Below are 23,671 nucleotides of genomic sequence, written 5' to 3' on the forward strand. Positions count from 1 at the left end.
TTGAGCATGTAATGGCAGATCACAGACCCTGTCACCCACGCCTACGGTTTGAACGCCAGATGACAGGAAGTTGTCCTTCACAACCCCTCAGAACATGGGGTGTTTTCAGACCACACAAGAAGAGGCTTTAACTTCAGGTCACCTCAGCATTCCCACCAATCAATAGAGTGAGGCGGTCTTGGCAACTTTGAACTCGTGCGGTTTTTTCCTCCTTAGATATGTAGGTTGGTGAAGGCATTTTCACAGAAGAGTCCGTCTCATTCAGTTAAACTTGCTTAGGACTGTACCCACCCTCCTTAATTATGGCTGCGAAAACGGTGGGGAACTCTCTGCTGCTTCATGGTCGGCGCCGCTGATTCTTCTTGTATTTTTAGGTTGTGGATTGATATCCGTTTCAGAATCTATCAAACCATCCATGGCTGGCACTGAACTCGCACGCTGTTTATCTTTAGCTATATCTTTCCACAGTGATCTTTCCTTCTGTTGAATCATGCGCTATGATAAAGGTGTTTAAGACGCTGTCTGGTCAATTCACGTGCTCAACATCCGCCCATACTTCCATCTCAGCATCACGAACCTCGTCACCTTCGTGAGTCGCCAGTGGTGTTGCAGATCCTGCCATCTCGATCTTGTTGGTGCTTAACTATAGAATGCACCGTAGAGGATCTGCCGCACGCACTCAATCACTGACATTCCTTCTCCTTGTTGATGTCTATTTACGATATCCAATTTCACGTCCAACGAATTGCCACACGTGATCTTTTAGCAACATTGCTGGGAGGTTTTAGTAGGTCGATAGGCATTAGAGCACACAAAACACAATTGTGAAATCTCACAAACACACGCCAGCACATGGGAGCAGGGCTGATTAAGGCCAATTGATGCCCTAAACACAGCCCAACAATGGTGCCCTCAGCCCTCCCATTGCTTAACTGACAAGATATTAAGACCATGATTAAGACTCAATGAATACTGATGTTGAAATATGAGATAAAAATTCAGGTTTCTTCCAGGCCCTCCCACAAACCAGATCCTACAATTGTTTTAAATATACAGTAAGGGGTTTTATTTATTCAAATACTTACAAAATTTTAACATATTGCATGTACATGGATTAAAATCGCCTTATAATACTTATAAATTTACTTATACTTTAAACATTTTTCTTCTACTTTTTTAATTGCAAAGTTTGAATAAGTCCTCAAAACTAATCTGCCGTAAATAAATCTGCTTCTATGCTTAGCAGAGACAAGGCATCCAACCTCTCTTGTCGTATAATTGTTCTGTATGGATTTTAATATGCTGAGAAAACGAATGCTCAGCTGTGCAATTAGAGCATAAATTTAAAAAATATACGTAAATGCAATTTCTACATTTGGAAAAGCACATTCAAGTTTGTCTTCTAAAATTATTTTATAAAGTTCAGTGACTTAATCCGGTTTACAGTTTCAGTTGCACTGAACTTATGGTGCACATATGAGTGAAACTGCTGAAGCTCACTAGAGAAATTAATGTCCAAGTCCTCTGGGTAAGCATCAGCAATCATTAAAAACTTGTACTGTAGTAACAAAAATCTACAGGGTATAATGCACGAATTGGTTCCAGAATCTCGCTCATATAGCATTCGTCACATAGGATTAATCCTTCCAGGCCCCAAATACAACTCACACTGAAAAATTCTGTGAAATGTAAAAATACGGTACTTTATCTTACCTTAGTGTTATTCAGCATGCAGGTACCCTAAACACTGGCACATCACTATCACTTCCACTGGGAGTCTTGGCTTTAAGGTCCTCAAACAATTGTTTAGCCTTCTACAAATTATAGTCACTAATGTTACCACCTGCCATTTTTCTCCTTTATCCACACTAAGAGTAAATTTTCCATCTCTTCAATCACATTACACCTTGTCTTGGGTCTAAAGATTCCTTTAGCCACTGTACAGCTTTTAACCTCTTTATTCTTCAAAATCGTACATATAGTCGATTTAGCCATCCCATATTCATCACTAAGTTTCGCAATGCTTCTTCCATTCTCACGCTTTTATAATTTCTTTTCTTAGTTTCAAGGGTTATTAGCTTCACCTCGCTTTGGACGACTCATTGTTACAATTGTATACTTGTATAACAAAATAGTTATACAAATAATGCGAATTCCATCAAAGACGAAATTTCAACAATAACAGTGGTGCACTGGCCAATGAGACAAAGATGGCGCCTGACGCTTTGTTGTGGGTCATACAACAATATTCATGCGCCAGGCTAAATAGTCCGGATTCATCCGTTGCTGTAGGAGTTATGCTCATAGCATTCTCAATTTTATAGGTAAAACCGCTCGTTATAGGAATATTCGAGTAGGATCCGTTCATATAGCATACCCACTGTACTTTCTAAAACTTTTAAATTTCATAATATTCTTTGCACACAAAGAAATACGGTTTTATTATAATTATGAATGGGTTCTTATAAATATAGACAATTCCACCCACAATTATAATATCTCCGTTAGCGGATCCCTCAAACCGAACTCTCCCATAGCGAGTTGAAATTTTCCAAGGGCTCATTTTCCGGAAAATTATGAGAAAATTTTCGATACCCAAAAATTCCGGATGGTGGATTCTTTTACAGGTTTGAGGAAATCAGGGAGCACTGGAAATAACGAGAAAAATTTTCCGTTACCGGAAAATTCGGGGATGAGGATTTTTACGGCTTTGAAAGTCGTCTGCATTACCGAAATCTCTCATTCACACAATACATAGATATGAAAACTGAAAAAGAGCTAAATTACATTAATTACAGTATTCTTTTTCTTATGTGAAATTACAACCTCCCGACATCTGACCACCCGCACTTTTGACCTGCCTCAGTCGTACAAAAATTTTGTAAAATTCGTAATTTTGAGTCCTAATGTCAGTACAGACAAAATTTTTCATTTGTAATTCACTTTAAAATGGCTGGCAAGCTTAAAAGTGAGAGTTTTGTGGTGCTGAGAAGAAAAGCGACACCCATTTTACATTTTCTATGTATTATTTAAGCATTTTCAACTTCGACCTGGATTTGGGTCCCTAACCCTTGTAGTAAGTCGGGAGGAGCTGTACATGATACAGGTCGGGCAGCATATTTACTGTAAGCCAGATGAGACTCAACCTTCCTCGCTGTAGTTGCCAGATTTCATATTTCACATAAACTCTAGAAACTAGGTTAATGTGAAAGATGAACTCTGGTAACTACAGCGAAGGAAGGAGGAGAATGATTCATATCATAACCAGTCAAGCAGTCAATAGCACTGCAGTTAAGGCCAGTTTCTTGTTATTAGTAGTATTATGGATCGTTTTGTGAAGAGGGAAGGAGAAGGAGTCTGTGGCGGCAGCAGTGATCCTGCCGCTGCTGACCAGGACATGGACACGGAAGTTGAAGTGACTGAGACTGTTGATAGCCAGTCCACTGAGACTGAGGCCAGTGGCAGAGGCATTTTTGTAATTTTGTCAAAAATATTGAAAATATTAACTTTTGTATCAGTTATATTTTTGTTTACTTGTAAATAGGCAAATTTGTTTATTTTAGTATTTACTCTTTTTTTATTTTTAAAGTTGTGGCGTTGTGCTTGTGGCAAATTTTTAAAGTGGTTATGTGCAACTATTTCAGCAGAGTTACGGTTGCAACCCCAAAAAAATTGCATGTGCCCACCTTTGGTCATTTGACTAGGAGACAATTTCTTACCACCCTGTAATGAGAATACATAGGGGCCTCGATTAGGGAATTTGGTTAACCATTCTTGAAGATTCTTAACTGGGCACAATATATGAGGAACCCTTGTCTCATCCATTAGCCACTTTATCCTGATAGGTTGAGCTTGAAAATCCTCCCTTGTATTTAAATGATTATTAGATGTTTTAATTGCCTGTATATTGGCCTGGCAAGTTAATGCTAACATTTACATACCTAAGTATAAAGCGAGACGTCGCATTCTGGACTTTATCACAAAAACTGGTTTCTAGAAAAAGCGGCTTTTTCCTTTTCAATTTCTGGGAGGAATGGGTTAATGCCCATTGAAGTGAATACAACCTTTGCTTCTTCATAAAGTGAGGTCATTTATCTCAAAATCTGTAAATCACCCTGGAGATCCTTTAAATTCCTAACTTCAATATCTAGGGTAGAACTTTGAGCCTGTAACACCTGATATTTTGAGTTGAACATTTTAAACCAGAAACCTGCCATCAAAACACTTCATAGAACAACACATAATGTATAGCACCTGTCACATCCATTTTAGCCTTCACTGTCCAGCTCTTTAGTGTTGATATTTCTTTGAGAGCAGAAACAATGCCGGTGAAATGATGAGCAAAGGGCTGGACACTGGCTACTCTATCTGTCCATTGTGTCCCTGATAACCTGTAAAGAGATGCACCTTTGTGATTTCTGAGCATCTCCCACTATTTGGGCTTGCTACAACAAAGTGTGTAAATAGTCTGCATCATCCCTCCAAAATTACTGCCTCTTTGCAACAAGCAGCAATATCTACATCACACAAACTTAGAGAATGATTAAATGTCATAAAATAAACAAACAATCAGCAACAAAACTTTAAGCCAGTTGCAGCAAAAGCCAGCCGTTCTTTTTATTATGCTATGGGCCTCAGTGGCTCAGCTCAGTCACTGTAACTGGACAATTAACACCAATTAATTTTTTCCACATTAATTCTTCTTAAGCAGGATATAGTACTGTAACTATATTTATATAATTATACAGTGTAGGTATTATATCAACAAAAACTAAGTTTATCAATATGTAAAAAGAAAATTAAAGTGTGTTAATTTCACTTTACAATGATGTAAACACCAAAACACCACGTTGCAAACAGTGTCTCCTGTAACTGATATAGGAAGCTGCTTTTCCACATACAAGGCTACAGCATTGTCTCAACAGTCAGTACTGACTTGCATTGAATATTTTCTTACACAGACAATACATTTGTGTATCATTACTGAATGAATATTCTTCCAAAATGTAATAAAATAATGTACTTTATTTCCTTGTTTTGGAAGCGTTAAGATAAACCTAAGTTGCTCATCCTAGCAGAAACTCGCGTACCCCACTGGGCGTGCTAGTAGCTCTTGAGTTCATGATCACATGCACGTCTTGAAGACTTCGTACTGTACAGTGCGTAGCTCAGTTGCTGACACTGTGAATGACTTGAGAAAATACTATTGCAAATTTCCTTGCCCCTTTAAGTTTCCACAGATATGAGATATCCTTTTCCATATGAGTGCTTGTTATATATTTTAATACATAATGTTTATATATTGTAAAATAATATGTAATTTTTGTATAGTCTATAGAATGCAGGATGCACTAAGCTGCACGAATCCCTGGCTACCTTTGGGCATGGGCCTGTGTTTTGGTACTACAGTGCCTGTAGTATTACCATTCTCCTCATGGGCCCTGCTTTACTGTGCAGTACTGTACTTGGTAATTTATGCAAAAACTATTATCATCTATTATTTTGTTGCAGGTGACAATGTCTTTGTGGAACAGAGCACAGCAGTTGCCCCAGATGCCCTCCGTCAAGTTCAAAATGTTTACGGTGAACAGTTTCCAATTGAGGTGCGACATTATCTGGCTGGGTGGATAGAAGATAAAATGCCCCAGTGGTAAGTACATTTAACTATTGTTATTTAAAATGATTATACTGTACATTGCAAGAGTCTGCTCTTTATCATATGTAGTATACAGTACAATAAAGTACTGTACCTTTGCAGTATGTGAGTTAGCCTTCATTTATAATGCCTTAAGGTACATATACAGTATACAGTACTGTACAGTATATATTATAAGAATGATACAATACTATACAGTATAGGGGTCTCCGACTTACTAACGTCCAACTTATGAAAGCCCACCGTCTGACGGTTAAACTTTAAATTACAGTATCTTATTTACCTGATGACTTATTTTTTACTTTAATTTACTGTATTTTGTCATTCTATTTCTTCTTTTGTCTTAAATTAAGTGATTTTAGATATATGTAAGGACTTAGGGTAGCACTCCTCGACTTCGGCGAGGTTAGGGACCCAAATCCAGGGTCGTAAGTCAAATTATTCATAAGTGAAAATGCTTAAATAATACATAGAAAATCTAAAATGGGTGTCTCTTTTTCTTCTCAGCACCACAAAACTCTCACTTTAAGCTTGCCAGCCATTTTAAAGTGATTTACAAATAATTTTGTCAGTACACAGCAATCACTAACGTCGAGGTCGAAAATCGTAATTTGACAAAATTTTGGTATGACTGAGACGGTAGTATGTCGGGTGTTCATAAGTTGAGTAGGTCATGTAAGTCGAGGTAACTGTAATACAGTATAGTGGGATTTTAACATTGTTCTACAGTATAAGTATGGTATGCACATAGCATGTGTTCCAATACATTTCGTGTTAAGAACGTCCTTCTGAATGGGACCGTTCAGAACCTGGGTACCCTGTACAGTATAAATTTTGTTCATATAATTGGAGAATGACAGCATACTCTTGAGGTTAGCATAAGTCTGTCATGACCAAATATTTATGTCGCAACCCTTAGTCTGAAGGTATCTTGAAGTGTCACTGTATTTTCTGGGAGGGTTCAGGTATTGAAATGTTTTAAGAGTTAGTTGTGATTAATAGACTGTAGATCAGCAGTAAAAGTTGTCTCAAGTTTGCCTCTGTTATATACTGTACAGGTGTACAGTACTTTAATAACCTGTAAATCATTCATCAAGTTACTTATCAGGCAGCTTCCGAGCACCCCTTGTGTCCATTTGTTTTGTCAAGGAGGTTGTCATTGTTCTGAGGCAGAGCCAATGATCTGATCACTGAAAACTTAAACATGGCTCACCAAATGAATGAGTAGTTAGCTAATGAGAATTTGAACTCATTTACAATCCAGCTGTGCCTCAAGAACATAATGGAGTCAAAACACTAAACATAAATAAATCATCAAAGTAAACTTGAGTCTTCTAAGTTCTTTATAAGGGGCAGAACTTATGTTAGTTCTTCAGAAAAGGAAGAGTGATTCTTGCCCTCAGTCCTGCAGGTTAGAAATGTAAAAAAATAATGTTGGGTTGACCCCCAATATTTCAATTTTTGTAGCCTCAGTAAACTTACATTTTGAGTTGCTTTCAAAACAAGATATCGTTACTGTGTTTTTAGATAATTTTCACATTTATTTTCATTCATTTACAATAACTGTTGCAAAAATAGTACTGGAAAGTACTGTGCTCTGCAAGGTATTGTACAATCATTAAAATATTTTCAAATATATTTACTTTACTCTTCAGTAAAGTATTTTGTTAGTTCAAATTTTATAGAATAATCTATCATTATTAAAGAAAAAATTATTTCAGGAAAAGAATAATGTAATCCAGTTATACAGGTATAAGTAATTACACAAGTTCGAGAAAGTCCTATTCATATATATTTTTTTTAGGAAGAAACCATTTACATCACCAAGTGCTGTACTTACCATAGTCTACATGGACTGGTTCAGGTTTAGGGATGGGATGCTTTATGACAGGGTTGTCAGTGCATCCTTCCTTTTCTCCGTTCTTTTTCAGTTTTATCTGCCTTTTGGTTTGAGAAAAGTGGTAGGGAGATAGTCTGTTGTTTCTCAAGAGTCCTTCATTTAAGTTTACTCGGTTGAAATTAAGTCCAGTTTTAGGTGATGAAGGGAGTAATTCATCTTTGAATCTGTGTTTGTGAATTAAGTTGTTCTTTTCTGCCAAAAGGTATTATGAGTAGGCTTGATGTAATAATTATAAATTAGATTATGCATTCCTCTAATACCACATATATTTATTTCTTAACAGGAATGAAATAGATCCAGAAAATGTATCTCACAGCCAGTATGCACATACTTTAGTATCACAGCTTATCAGGAGATGGAAAACAAAGCCCTCAGTTATAGCAACAATGAAGACCTTTTTCTTGTCCGTATCGCCTGGATGAAGCTGCAGCGTCATAGGTATGTTGCTTGTAAAAACTAGAAACTGCATTTTTATAGTTTTCTTGTTCAGACTATTCTCCTATCTTGTTATCTTCAGTTTTACACTTGTTTTGATCACTATTGTGTCTCATTGAAATGTGTGTAAAATTGGTTTAGGATAATCAGGGTTGAAATACACCCTTACCCGTTGTGTACAGTACTTGGAGAAATCTCAAATAGAAACAGACTTGTCCAAATGTGACTTCTTTCATCCATCAGACAATCTTATTTTTCCATACTTAGTACTGTTACTATCTCACACAACTGTAAATATATATGTTCAAACAAGCTCATGTTGTGAATTTTTTCCTTTTATTTATTAATTATTATTATTTTTTTTTTATTATTTTTTGATAACTTTAAGCCATAATTTATCATTGTTCAGAAATTCCCTAAATACCTTCCGGTGCATAATGTATTGTAGTATCCTTTGTATGCATTTTTGATAATCAGATCAATTTGATACCGTTTTGAATTGAGATTACCTATATACAAATTTTTGAAGATACTGTACTGTACAATTTTTTTCTATTAACACTATTGGGTTTTGGAGAGCTCTCCAGCGTCCGCTGGTCACTAAACTCACCGCACTTGACTGCACCACACAAGGGATAATTATGTAATGAATGAGTCATAGCAAGCTTGCTATTTGAGATAAAATGATGGGGTTGTTGCATTAGCACTGGAATTAAATTTTCTACAAACAGTTTTATATAAGTAATCACGCTAAAATAAATATTTCTATCATGTAGGCGCTGAATAGAACACAAAATGTTTGTTTACACTTAATGAAAAATTTTTATATCGCCACTTTATACCTGTGTTATTTCACATGTACTATAAAACCTTTTTCAGTGCAAACATGGTTCAAAAACGTTATCAAAAGTTTAAAAATTAATATTTCACTCAAGTAGTGGTGTAAATTGTATGCATTCTGATGGGCGTTCAGGCCAAGTACAGATTATTTTTTTTTCCTCCAGCGCAAAATATAATTTTATATATTAGTCTGCAGCTTCTGTTAAGATAAAATGATTGGGTTTGTTGCGTTAGCATTGTAAATACAAAATCTAGCAATAATTTAAATCATACACCAATTTATACAAAACTTCAAAAGTGTTAATGACATTGATTTACAGGCAAAACCCCAGTTACAAAAAGCCTTGTTTTTCTTCATAATGTTAGAAGATGCTTACTGCTGACACAAGATTGCTTTACATCTTACAATATGTACTGTACAGTATAGTCTCAGTGATGACCTGATAGAGACAGGTGGTTGATGACTGAATACTTCAGTTATATTAAAGATAAAAAAATTATAAAATTAGACTGATTCCTTTGATTCTGCTTCACATCTACCATGGTACAAAGCATGTAAGTCTCTGGGATATTTGCAAGAAGTTGTCTGTCATAGAATTGTGACACTTGCTTTATTGGCCCAACAAAGAGTATTAATGTCACTGAAGTGATGTTACACCAATGAAGGTGATGTTAATGACAACTGTGGTAAATTGTTGTGATGCTGTACTGTATCTATATTTTGGCCCAACACAAGAGAAAATTTTTAAATTATGGTCACATCAGAATTCCAAACTAATCAGGTCAAAGACTGAGGACATGGTACAAATTTGCCTCTGATTATATTGGTTGAAACTTTCATAATATGCTTTGACTTTGATGTGTCTGAACAACTATATTTTTGTCACATACTGTTTTGAAAAAATCTCTGTAAACAGTGCATGACTCAGATAATACATGTGTGTTGTTGATTAGCATCACACTATAATGTTATCACTGCTATTCTCACCTGTGAAAGGAGAATTGCAGAATATGCAATAGTATGTTCTTGGTTACATTGTGCCATAGGTCCCTGCAAAAAAGCAGTACTGTACTACCTCCTCACAAAGGTGATTTATAGTGATTAGAATGGGAATTTTATATCTAACTGTCATTAAGCAAACCAACTTTGAATTAACTAAGAGAACTTAAGGTTTTAGGTAATAATTATTTACATACAATATGATCTTTTTTATATGACGGTTGTGCCTTCACTAACCTTTTATTCTCAGCTTTGGGTCTTAGTGCATAATTTGTTGTGTGACATGTAAAATAAAATTTTTATGATGTTGATATATCAAGTACAAAGTGAATTCAGTTGAAATTTTGATAAAGTAGTAATTGATGAGTAATTAAATGATTCAGTGATAAACTCCTTGCACATCCATTATGTAAAAGAATCTGTACATGTCATCAGATAGTTTACACTTTTGATTTTATCTGAGTACAAGCAACTGATAGTGGAAGATAAGATTTTCATAGAAAGCCATTAAGTTTTCTACGTGAAGCCAGTTATGGAGGATCCGGATGAAGTGGTCAGGCTTTTATCTATGCTTCCTGTGGTGTTGATATGCAGTACAGTACCTGCTGTTGTCTCTTCTGGGCTTACTTAAGTTCAATTGCCTATTTTGAATATATTACTGATATGTAGGTTGGAAGATCAAGTTACATGAAGACTTAAATTATATGTATCATCTTTAAACAGGTATTCAATTTAAGTGAACTAAGAGATATTTGTTGTGATTAACGTAAAGAAGGCTTATTAGCCATATTTATAAAGTTCACGAACGATTTTTAAAAGTAAAAATTAAATTGTGTAAAACTAATAACTGAGGATTTAGCATTTTTTTTCCTTGCTACATTATAAGCCTGAGAGTGCATCAGGTCTCATTGTAAGTTTAATCATCTGCGTAAAAGGTTGAATGGCATACAGGATGTTTTCACCATTTGTCTGTCCATTATTCTCAATGGCATTGCAATGTTTACGCTTTCTGCATCTCAGACTTCGGAGATAGAACCAAACCAAATTTTATATACAGTATTGTTTATGTGGGAGGCAATATACAGCCTTTTTGGTGCTTGAGTCCTTCTTTCCTTCATGGCTGCCTTTCCTCATGCCATCTACCGAAATATGTACTACCTTACTCTTTTCATCAAACTCAATTTCTATTCTATCTGTATGTCAGTACTGTTCTATCTTAACCTAACCCTTAGCTCATTGACTTCCCTTTACATTTCCACATCTCTGTAAAATATAGTTTCATATTTTCATATTTTTACCCTATTCACCCTACATTTGTACTAGTACTGTATTTAGAAATATTGTATTTTTTTTAGATATATGTAACCTGTGTGCATATAAATCTTGAAATATTATACTTAATATGTTTTGTGCTTGCAGGAGAAAACTCGGATGCAACAAAGTAGTTTTTACATTAACTTATAAATATTGATGATAGTATTCTCTTAACATTTAAGAGGGTTAGGATTATACTGTTGAATATCTCATCCATTGAGCACATCCTCTGCCTTATCTTCTGTTTTCCTCCTATTCTCCCTCTTGGTACTAGTTATTTCCAGGCTCTTTTGGTAGCTTCTATTTCCTCGTTATCCACATGTTTCTGTTGCAGTGATTTGTTGATAAAACTCAAGATACACAATGAACCATGTGAATTAATAAGTTTTGATGTAATTCACTTTTCACTGAGAGTACCTGTGAAAGACCTACTTTCATTTCTTAAAGATAAATTACAACTGTTAGATTTAACTATTCATGATACTTTTCTCAAATTGATAGAGTTATATGTATTGACAATGTGTGTTAAGAGCAAATGGGCAGTTTTACAAGCAAATATTTGGCATGGGGTATTGTCTTTCGCTCCTCTAGCCTGTATTTATATGGGAGTTTTTTGAGGCTGGATTACTACCCAATATAGGGTCTTTATTCCTCCATGGTATAGATATGTAGATGATGTTCTTTGTCTTTGGCCTAGAATCAGTGACCCATTTGAGTTTTTAGACAAGGTTAATGATATTGTCCCAAGTATCGCATTCAAATTGGAGTTTAAATAAATGGATCCTTCCATTCCTTGATATGCTTATCATTAGAAGTGGCGAATTTACAAATTTAAGGTGTACAGAAAGCTTACACAGGTAGACAGTTTCATACATTTTTCGTCACCTGAGTCTACCAAAATGTCAGTTTTTTCTGCTATGTTTTTGAGATGTTTGGTTTTTGTGAGCTGAGTTTATTGATGAAGAATTGAAACATTAGTTCCATTGACAAGAACTTGGGTAAGGTCCTCTGTTGTTGATCATTGTTTTGTGGGCTAAAAATCCTTTCGTTCTACTCAACCAGGCAATTTCCTACACGTAGAATATTTGACTCTGCCCTTTAGCAATGAATTTGTCCTGTTAGTTTGGTCCCTTAAAAATACTAAATATTAATGTTGTTTTCAGGTATGACTCGATTCATTACCAATATAAATAATGTAAATAGCCCAAGTTTGAATCTAAATGAAAGGTTGTTTGTATTCCCCATGTAGCTCAGAATCAAACAACATAAGTACAATATCAAAACAGCATCTTAAAGCAGTGCCCTGTTCGTTCATGTTGGAATAATAATCATCCATTGCTTGGGAAAAAAGCTTAGTATAAAATTATCATGTGTCAAGACTTCTGTTTGGGCTAGTTTGAAAATGGAATTAAAATCAATAAACCTTTAGTGATGGTCATCAGTTCAAAATTGATATTATGTTACATAAATTTATTTGTCAGTGGCCCAAGATTTAAAAATGCTTTGAAAACCTTTGATCTAGATGTATATTTATTTGTGGGTCCCTTTATTTTTGACCTCGGCTTGACTGGTCCGTCACCCCTTTCTCTTAAGCTCCTCTCGGTGTGTTGGTGAGGATTAGTGGATGACATCATGACCTGACCTCATGTTTAATAAGATTGCCCCTGTATATTTAAGGCCTCTCTCTGTCCATGTAATCCAGTTGCCTCTGAAGATGTCTTGAATAAAGATGAAAGTTTCTGGTAAGCTCCGTGCCTTTCCCTCCCGTGTGATTTTATCAATATATATATATGTCATATATTCCAGCTGAAATTTAATCAGGTCTAACAATTAACCAGGGTTTTAAATACCTGGTTGTAGTTAGTAGAACAGTTGTTATTCGAGGCTTCTCCTGGAGTGTGGAGATTTCTACTGTATTTTTTATTGTTTCTTCAATTCTGCTTCCATGTACATAATGTAAAACCTAATAGCTTATTATCTTGGTTTCTTACAGACTCTCGTACTGAAACACAATCCTTGCTTTAGGTATTATACGTGAGAGTGCCTCAAACAAACTGTCTGCATCTTGTTCAGCAACTCTAAAATGTGTTTTCGTAATTTGCATGAAGTGTTATGGGATTACAATAACTGGTATCACATCACATTTGCAGTACTTATTGCTAATTTTTCATTATATACTGTGAGGATTTTTTGCCTCGTCATCAGGAAGCCCTCAGGAAACATTTCTCCTGTAGTCGTGGTTCAAATTGCCCTACGATTTTTTTTCTTAATTCTGTTTTATATCAATGTGGAATGCATAGACTACACCATTTTATGTTCTTACAATTTTTTTTCACAATGCAGTACAGTACTGTTTGTTAATTTGATTCTCATTTTACAAAGTCTATATACCCTATTTCATTTGTTCTATATATTTAACAAATGGACATATTCAGTTTTAAAATTGCACAATTTGAAAATCAACCAAGGTTGTTTCTTATTGATTAATTGGCCAGTGAAAAATTAAAGTGATTTACGTGTGCTGCAGTATCTGCCTTCTGATTTTTTGTTGTGTTCTTACATACCAGATGTTGGGAGCTGTAGTACAACCAGCCAGTACACCATTTGTCGTGCTGAAAATAGTTAGTGAATTAGATATCTTACTCCATGCATCTTAAGTGTTAGACAGCTGATACTGATCACAACAAGAACTACAATATCATGACATTGCAAAATTAATGGTGGTGAGTATTTTTAGCCCCTATTAACTTTATTAGTTTATTGTAAACCGTAATTTGCTCTGGAGTTGTAACATTCATTTGTAGTCAATATGCCTGTACCCACAAGCACACTTTGGGCATAAAATTTTTCACTGGCAGTTGGTGACATTGATTATTGTATTTCTAACTTTCTAAGCTGATTTGCAACTTTAAATCTTCTAATTCCTATGTATGCTTGGGCTTTATTTTGAGTATAGTGTGCATGCAATTGCAGTCGGACAAAGTCCTGTCAGGCAGTTTTGCCTAACCTGGTTATGTGGCATGCATGGAACACACACAATAACATAGATCGAACAGACAGCCAGGCATGGTTGATGAGGTACTATGGAGAGAGACAGTCTGTCAACCAGGAAGAGACCTTTTTCCTTGTTCCCTGTACACCACCCTTCCCCATTGGAACTTACATAAGAACATAAGAGGAAACCTGCAGCGCCTATTGGCCTATACTGGGCAGTCCATTCTACACCCAACCCCTATTGCTCATATATCCATCCAACCTAGTTTTAGCTATCCAGCGTATTCGCCGAAGTTAATGACATGTTGTAACTTGTTCCATTCATCCACTTACCAGCCTTAGTATTCAGTGACCCACTGCCACATAGCAGTTAATCCAAACAGACCATGTCAAACTCACACAAGTTAAAATGTTTATTTTGTTGACTTACTTGTTTCACTGTCACGTTGTAGTTACTTACTCTCAGGTGATGAAACAGTAATGATTGTGTATGAAGAATATTCTTTAATTAATATTGCTTACTGCCATAAACTGGTTGCATCTATCTGAACCACGAACACACACTAAATTAAATTTTAAATCACTCTGTGGGCTGACAAAGACATGGTTCGGGCCGCTGGTTGCCCATGCCTGCTCTTTGGTTTAAAGTGCTTTCATGCCTAGATTGCCATGTTGCCAGCACTTTCAAGGAACAAACCAGTGAATACCATTAATATAATTATTTCAACCTAAATTGAATGATGAGAACCAATGTATTAGGTGCCGTATAAACAGCCTCACCATTACCGCGAAAGCACCGTCTGCTAGACACCTCGATGCACATCGTCTTTGAACTACACCATGCATCGATGATATGGAGATTTCTTAGTGGTGTCAGGAGGACAGGTATAAAAAATGATGCACAAAGAGATACTTAATTTCAATTTGAGAGGGTTGGTGATAGTTCCAGACAGCAGGGTGGCAGGAGGGAAGTGCTCGTCAATTTTGCCTCGCATTCTACTTACTGCTTAAAATGTTTTTTTGCCAACCAGTATACAAGGCCACATTTGAGATATTAACCTTACATATTACAGGGTTCTAAAATTTGAGAACAGAATACACAATGTGGAAACTCCCCATGACTGACAGACTCACCTCACATAGTTTAAATGTTGCTCTACATTCCAATTGATAAAATTGGTTCAAGTACATTGTTATATCTAGTCAGTGCAAAGGAAGGTTGCTGCCTGGTCCACTCCTGCTGTAGCTTCCACATATTTAACCATATTAGCTCATACAGTCTCAATGGGGTTCAGACTGGCTTTACTCAGTTAGTCAGCAGCTGGATGTGGTCTCTGTGTTCGGTGAACCATCACGCAACTCTGCTGACGGTGTGGATAAGGTATCGGGTCCTGAGATAAATTGAAACAGAGGAGTAGAAATCAAGGTCATACGGTTTATACTTATTAAATATTTTTTTAGCTATTAATTGTATTATAAAATGTCATAACGTTATATATGTATAGGAATATATAACAAAACTTTAACTGCATGAATGATGTGTGCTCAGGGTAGGGCAGGGTGTGTGGTCGGACTGTTGGCGAGATTACCTCTTTAAAAAATTCTAGATATTGCTCAAGTGGTGAATCTATTATTTATTTCGCCAACTCACCCACACTGTTGAGGTTGATCCAGCCACATGTTTATGGTCACATGGCTTCTTGATAAACATGTTGCCTGTTATACGTGGTGTTATCAGGTCTCCACCAGTGAAGCGCGCTGTAGAGTAGGTAGAGTTGAAAAGTTGTTTTATCGGAGAAAATAACTCTTGCCCACTAGTCAAAGTCCTCCCCACGTTTGTAACCTGTAGTCTTCCCAACTCCGTTCTAGCCTTTTCCTACAGTGAAACCCGTTGTAGTTGGTGGAATGATTGAGCAGTTGCTGTATGACTATGTGTCATATCTTGATAAGTTAAAGGTTATGGTGAATGGCATGAACTGTCCTAGAATCGTCATTTCCATATTAGAATAAACTATCATGTGCAATATTATGAGACTGGCATCATTAATACCTTCAATAAAAGCAAAAGGAGGAGGATAATATACCCACACTCTCTTCAGCCACATTCTCTTATGAACCTCTCTACTATGAATAGTAAAACTTTGATAACTCGCCATGTATGGGGTTCTGTGCCATTTGATCCCAAATTCCGACTTATCTCCCCTCTCCCCTCAAAAAATATTGGGAATAAAAATAGCTTATTATACCTATACGTATTTGCTGGTTCTTAGAAGGTTACATTTACTAATGCGGTAGAGGGGTATTGTGGGCTTACTGGGGTTTGTAGGTGATGCAAGCGAATGAGGTAGGTGGCGTGGGGATGGTGGTGGCGTGGGGGTATTTGGGTGATGGGGGTAGTTATTGGCTTACACAAACGGTATTAAGCAGTGCAGAACTTATGTATATTACTATAATTTGGTCTTTTATACAAAATAAGGGATAAATTTTAACACAAATTATTTTTTCTCCTATATAGTTCAAGTCTGGTATGTAAAAAACATGTAACTTATATTACAGTCATTCCTTGGTTATTCGTTTGTTGTCATTTCCATCAATCTTACACCTGCTGTTACTAAGCTTTTTACGAAGTGAGAATTTTGTTTATCAGTGGTTGCCTCCAGGTGTTTTTACTCATTTTGCTTCACCTCATCTATTGAGGATAAAATCTTTCACCTTTGTTAATATGGCATTTGCTGTAATCAGACATATCTGTTGCTCAATAAATGCAACCCGTTTAAATTTAATTCTGTGTCATTACTAGGGAATGGCGGAGTCTCAGTGCTCTAAGATTGAGGCGGAGGGACTTTCAGGCATGCTGGAGTGCGATGAGAAGCGGACTCCTCGGGGGAATAAAATAAAGAAAGCACAGCTACGTTTTTTGTGGACTACGGTATTGGTATTCCCTTTTCATCACTGTAATAAACCTAGCCATGCTTTAACATGCTGTCTTTACCATAACATAATCTTATATTTTGGCGAGAATTTAGTTTATCACGGTTGCCTCCAAGGAGTTATTGTTACCTTTTGCTTCTACTACATCTATTGAGGATAAATCTTTCACCTACAAATTGACAATAACACATTTGCTGGATGAAAATGGATGGAGTAACAAAACTTGCGTTTGTCAAACACAAGCACTCACACATACCCACTCATGCTGACTGACTTGACCTCACTTGCTGGCATGTTTTACCAACCATAAAGACAGTTGGAAACTTCAACATCACTCCAATTGATCTGGATGTTCTAACTGTAATCAGACATCTAAGTTGCCCCAACAATTGCAACGTTGGTTAGCGAGTAGTCTCCTTCTGGATAATGTTTTTTAATTCAGGGGAATATCACGGACATTAATATATCTGAACAATCAGCTTCCAGTCATCTTAATGTTATGAAAGTTATAACAATACTTAAAACGTTAAACCATCATCGGCTGTCGTAAGAGTTCTCTTCCTTTGATCTTTCACCCTCTACTGGTAGTCAAACAAGGATTTTTGCTTTATGCTGGATAACCATAAGGCTCACAGGGGGAATTGCATTGAGTTCTGATCCTTCATTCCTAGCCAGCATCTTTCCATCTTTTCAACAAGAACCGAGTACTACTTGTCTTTGTTGCACTCGGAAACTACCACTTCAGCACTAGCCTTAATCTTGTCGTATTGGTCCGGATAATGCGCACTGTTGTGAGGGGTTTAAACCTAGGTAGCAACTATTTCTACCACCACGTTCCACATTTCAAAATGGGTTAAAAACTCCATTTTTGTAGCTAGGTTAATGGTCTTATGTTTGCTTCCGACACTAGCATCAGTAGCACTTGATGGGCATGAAGCCATTTGGAATGGTTTGGGGTATGGGATTCTGAGCAAAAACACTTCAACTCATAAAATATATCACCAGAAAAACATTGGAAGGAAACCACTCATACCCTTCATAAAACCTAAGCTTTACCATGACAACAATTATATTTTATTTCTTACAATACCTTCCTTGCACTAAATTCTTCTTCTCTTTTTTACTCTGAAGAAAAAAATCATCCCATGTGTGTATGCAAATTAAGATATAATTTTTTGTTGAATATTATTAAATTCAGATTTAACACATGTAGGTGTGAAGGTTGTCTGTAGATAGAATGTTAGGTTGACAGAGTGTGTGGCATCTCCTTAAGAAAGAGTTACTGGAGGATCAAGGTGTCAGGGATATGCATACAGTACTGTATGTACATGTATAAGTTGATCTAGTGTATGGGTCAACCCCAAACTTTCTTTTAATTATATAAGACGACAATTCTACCCTTAGGTTTGAGGGATACTGATAGGCCTGAGTATGGGATATGATTATATAATATAACCTAGAAGTAAATATTACATTACTCTAGAGTAGAATTCACTGTTATCATATTGGGAACAGCCTTGGAAGTAATGTTAGCTAGTGTTAAGTAGCTAGCAATACCAACTGACTAGTTTTTGTAATACTGTATGTTTTGTCTTCACACTGTCTTTAGTATTTAAGCATAAGACACAGCAAACAGGTGAATGACACTATTAAGAGTGGTGCAGCGTCTCTCCTCAAACCTGCAAAATATAAACCCAGTGTGAGATTTTACTCCCTTACATTATTCTTTTTGAATCCTCACATTCCGGTATTTTCTGGGATTAGAAACACTTTCAGTTATATATCTATTCACATGCATGACGCATTATAGCATGACTGATCCGACCAAGTGTTGCAAGTCAGAAACTGCATTTTGTTTTTTGTTTTGCTCCTCTTTCTCTAGTTATTTGTTTTTAGATCTTTACATTCTTTGCTACGGTAATTTGCTTTACTTACGGTAAAAATGTTTGAAAAGAGAAATGCTAGTAACTTGAAATTCAATTTCCGACTTGGCAACAATGCCATCTACTGGTGTATCACCTTAAATAATAAAAAATTGAGACTGGTCATACAATGTGAGTGTGAAATGAATGTTTATTTGTCTGCAGTAGTATAATTACTGGAGTAATGTGGCATATGAATCCATAAATGAATGGCATTATGCCATTGATGTACAGTACAGAAGAAGGAATCTGCTGGCAAGCTAGCCTACAAGAAAGAAACTTATCGATAGACCTACAGTACCTTACCCTACGGGCGTGTCGTAAGATTAGCCTACCGTTAGGTTAAGAGCTTAGCCTAATACAGGCATTGCATAGCTTATTAGTACTACCTAATTGGTAAGTACAATGCTTATTGAGTACTAATTGGTAAATCTTTTTTCATGATTTAAGACAACAGGTGCCCCACTCATCCCCAACATGCACAGATTTCAACCCTTTAAAAATACTGCCCATGTACAGTTGGACCCACTATATGCTGTACTGTAATGCACTTTAAATTGCTCCTTCATATTTTTCTCCAGGTATCACACACCCTTGTGAGTCGTACTATGTTACATTGTATTTTTATATAATTTTTATATAGTATACAGCATATAAATTTTAATTTCTTATTACCTGAAGTCTGCAATGTTTTCTAGTTTTGTATTTAATTTTACTGTGTTGCATGACAAGAATATTATCTTGTATTCAGATCCTTGTCCAGCACAACTTCAGTTTTCTGGGTAAACTTGAAAAGGTTTAAAAAACTTTATGTCTTTCTCATTTCTTTGCACGGTACTCGGCATTTTATCTAAAAAGTATTTAGTTGTATTTCTTACTTACTTTATTTGTTGCAGCACATCTCTCTCACATTCAAGGTCAGAGAACACAACAGAATGAGAACTTCGAACAGAGTTTGAGAGGCGTAAAGATGTTGAGTGAACAACTGGCTCAGAAGGTAATGATAATGTATATGGTGAATTTGATAGGAAGATCCATTATAGGTATGACACAGAATAACACAATAAAACTAATTATCCTCCATTTTATTTATATTACAATTTACAATTGTAATTTGTTAATTCCTTTGCAAATAAATTTTTTAATGTTCTTTTATCAGCCTGACCAATTTGTGATTTTTTTATTGTGTTATGGGATGTCTTGGTAGTGAAAGTTCTTATCATTAGGTGTCAGGGTTGCTGCAGCTGACGAATGGACCTGGCTGAAAACACAAAGGAACCATAGACCGTCTAAATAATCTCAAGCAGCAGTTCTGGATGAAGAACTTATTAACTGGAAGCGGGAACAGCAGATGGCAGGAAATGGAAAACCTTTTAACCAGAATAAACTTGACCAGATACAAGATTGGTGGCGTGATTATGATTTTTTATATCATCACTGTTGCAAGGTAATGTTAACCTGTCTTAATCATCATCATTTTACAGCCATTTTATAAGCTTGCATAAAGTAGCTGCAATTACCTTATGAGCTGTTGGGTTAAACTGAATGGGATGGCCTACCTGCTCACCACTACAAACCCAGGTACTGAAGCACTGTCTTTTTTTTTTTTTTTTTCATGGGGATTAGCCCACCGGGCACAGGTCACTGACCCTTGGGGCCTGAGGCGAGAGTGTAATATATATATATTAATTCATAGTAAATAAAATTTATAATAAAAAATAAAATTTGAAAATAAAATAATAAATTAATAATGATGAGAATAATAATAATAACAACTTACTGTAATAATAATAATAAATACAAAAATGAAAAAATTTTTAAAATGAGAAACACTATATATGTACTGTATAGTGATCCCCGGTTACTGGAATTTGGTTGCGAATTACCTTCAGAATCTTTCAATTCGATTAACGAACAAAATTGGGTTAGCGAAATCCTTACAAAATCGTGTCAACATGTTTTCACCTGCTCACCAGCTGGAGTATTAGTCGCCAATACAGTAATGCGATTTTGGGGCTTAAATTAAGTTACCATTTGAGTAAATATCAAGAAGGTTGTACTATTGATAATTTTCAAGTCTTATATTAAAATTTTAGTCATTTTAACAATTATTTAACATAATTGAAGTACAGGGAACTAGTTTTTAGCATGCCAAACAGCCACTTGACTCACCCAGAAGGCGTCAGTTTGTGTCTCTGTTCAGTGGAGGAAGCATCTTGCTTGAGACTCTTGAACATAAACTATTTTATGTTTTACAGTACAATTATTGGTGATTCTGAAATTTATTTAACATATTGACAATATATAGTGCAGTGCAGTGTTGATTTAAAATAATCTTGAATTACACCAAGTGAACTTAAAATTTTATGGGTGAAATGGATGAAGCATGGGGTGATTTCTCTTTCACCCCACTGCCTTCACTTCTCCCTTCTCCTCCACCCCACTTCTAATTCCCATCATCATCATCAACCAGGAGCCTTCTACATGCACACCTCAAAGTAAGTGTACTTTACTTTTATTTTTAGTTTGTATGTAATTTTCAGTGAGCTGGTACCAATTACCAAAATCCCATTGAAACTGGTTTAGGTTGTGACCTTCTGGAGCAATTGTGTTAGATTAACGGGGACTACTTATGTTGTGTTGTCAATAGTAAGAGAAACAATTGAGACCCTGTAATTGTGAGTAGGCGAAATCAGATCAGCAACCTGGGACTTGGTCACAATTTTCATGGTGCCATATGGCAGCAGGGTCTACCATTAGACTATACATTATTCTTCCAATATCTTCCCAGGCAGTAGTGCCTCCCTGTTTAGTAGCTGCCTACTACCTATACACTATCTCAGGAAATACAGCATAGACCAGACTTTCATCAGCTGTAAGAAACCAGGGTAAAGGACCTGATAGAGAGAAGTTGCAATACCACAGCATAAGAGCTGCCATAAAGTAATTGCTAAACCATGTAGCTTGGAAAGTGGCCATAAAATGATGATGATATCAAGTGATATTAGAAGTTATACTTATAACTACACATTGCAAAAATGGTGTTATAAAACAAGCATTAGAAAAGGTAGAACAAATGAATGGAAGAGGGTTGTTTTAAGAAAATATCTGCCAATGTATGTTTTATGTGTAATGTATCTTCAATACATTTTGTAGGATATACAGTAAAAGATATTTATACAAGCTTGATTCATGTAAGGCCAACAATGAATGTGCATAGTTATATTTTTGTACTGAAAGCAAATTAAATGCAATAGAAAAAGTTGAAGGAAATAATGTAATAAGCATCAGTGCAGACAATGGGCCCACATTGAATGTTGGCCAGTATAGACAGGCAGTCCACTTGCTGTCACAATTTCAACACCGCCTGACAGTCATGAGTAAATACATTTTCTGGTTCACACGCAAATATTGGATTCGATGCTTTCTCTCTTTTTATTTTTACAAGGATTGGGTGTAGAACCTCAATAAAACAACAGTAAAAGAGTTAAAAGTTGTTCCAGGTAAATTTTGAGACAATGATGTTAAGTATGGGGCATGGGAAACCCTATATTATTATTATAGTACAGTGACCCCTCCGTTAACGAACTCATCCGTTCCAGAAGGTCGTTCGTTAACCGAAACCATTGTTTCAATGGGTTTTTGGGTAATTGGTTCCAGCTCACCGAAAATTTCCTAAATTCAACAAAAATGGTAGAAAAGTTCACTTACTTTGAGGTGTGTATGTAGAAGGCTCCTGGATGATGATGATGATGATGGGATTTAGAATGGGGGTGGAGGAGAAGGAAAAAGAGAAGGCATTGGGGTGGAAGAGAAGTCACCCCATGGCGCCATTTCACCCATAAAATTTTAGCTCTCTTGGCGTAATTCAAGATTATTTTCTTTAAATCAACACTGCACTGCATTATATATTGTCAATATGTAAAATATATTTCAAAATGACCAATAATTTGCTTGGAAACACAGAAAAAAGCGTTTAGTTGAAGAAAGTCTCAAGCAAGATGTTACCTCCAGTGAAAACAGAGAGAGACTAACTCCTGTTTGCTGTGTTAAGAGGCTGGATGCTGCGCATTAAACTAGTCACTTTACCTTCAGTTATGTTCAATAATTGTTAAAATGACTAAAAAATTGAATATTAAACTTTTAAAATTATTGAATAGTATAAACTTCTTGATATTTACTAAAATAGTAAGGAATTTAAGCCCTAGAACCGATAAATGTATTGGCGGACTGATACTAAAAGCTGGTTGCCGGTCAGTGCAAAGCGAAAAGCAACATGTTGAGATCCGAGTTCGTAAGAACCCGTTAAACAATTTTTTCGTTGACCCGAATTGAAGATCATATGGAAGGCAGTTAGATTGTCGAAATTACGTTAGCGAGGTGTTAAGTTAAGCGAGGTCACTGTATTATATTTTTTATTTGGAGAGTGCTGTACATATTGTTAAAGACAGTGTCTGAGAGCTGGAGAGCGAGGAAAATTATGCGTGAAAAACTTAAGAAGACTTCATAAGATAGTACTTTCTTTAATGAATAGATGGCAAACCGATTTACAATTTATGTAGATCTTTAGAGTTTCTTCGAGAGATGATTATACAGTTCATTTGTAAACCACAGAAAACAATATGTCAGTTTGGTAATAATATTCTTATGATCTTTAGTACAATAATTATTTTTTTAAA

At 36.0% G+C, this 23,671-nt stretch overlaps 1 protein-coding gene across 1 annotated transcript in view; it reads left to right on the top strand.

The window, feature by feature from the left end:
• Window positions 1-23,671, top strand: part of LOC121867031 (signal transducer and activator of transcription 5B-like) — a 93,353-nt gene that overhangs the window by 4,650 nt on the left and 65,032 nt on the right. The window contains 9 exon segments of the mRNA XM_042366773.1: window positions 5,512-5,545; window positions 5,548-5,650; window positions 7,840-7,901; window positions 7,904-7,994; window positions 11,251-11,272; window positions 15,410-15,520; window positions 16,940-17,051; window positions 19,889-20,035; window positions 20,300-20,399. Coding sequence (XP_042222707.1) covers window positions 5,518-5,545; window positions 5,548-5,650; window positions 7,840-7,901; window positions 7,904-7,994; window positions 11,251-11,272; window positions 15,410-15,520; window positions 16,940-17,051; window positions 19,889-20,035; window positions 20,300-20,399 — 776 coding nt within the window. The 5' untranslated portion in view covers window positions 5,512-5,517.

The sequence above is a fragment of the Homarus americanus genome, unplaced genomic scaffold (assembly GCF_018991925.1).
Source record: "Homarus americanus isolate GMGI-L3 unplaced genomic scaffold, GMGI_Hamer_2.0 scaffold48226, whole genome shotgun sequence".
Lineage (NCBI taxonomy): Eukaryota > Metazoa > Arthropoda > Malacostraca > Decapoda > Nephropidae > Homarus > Homarus americanus.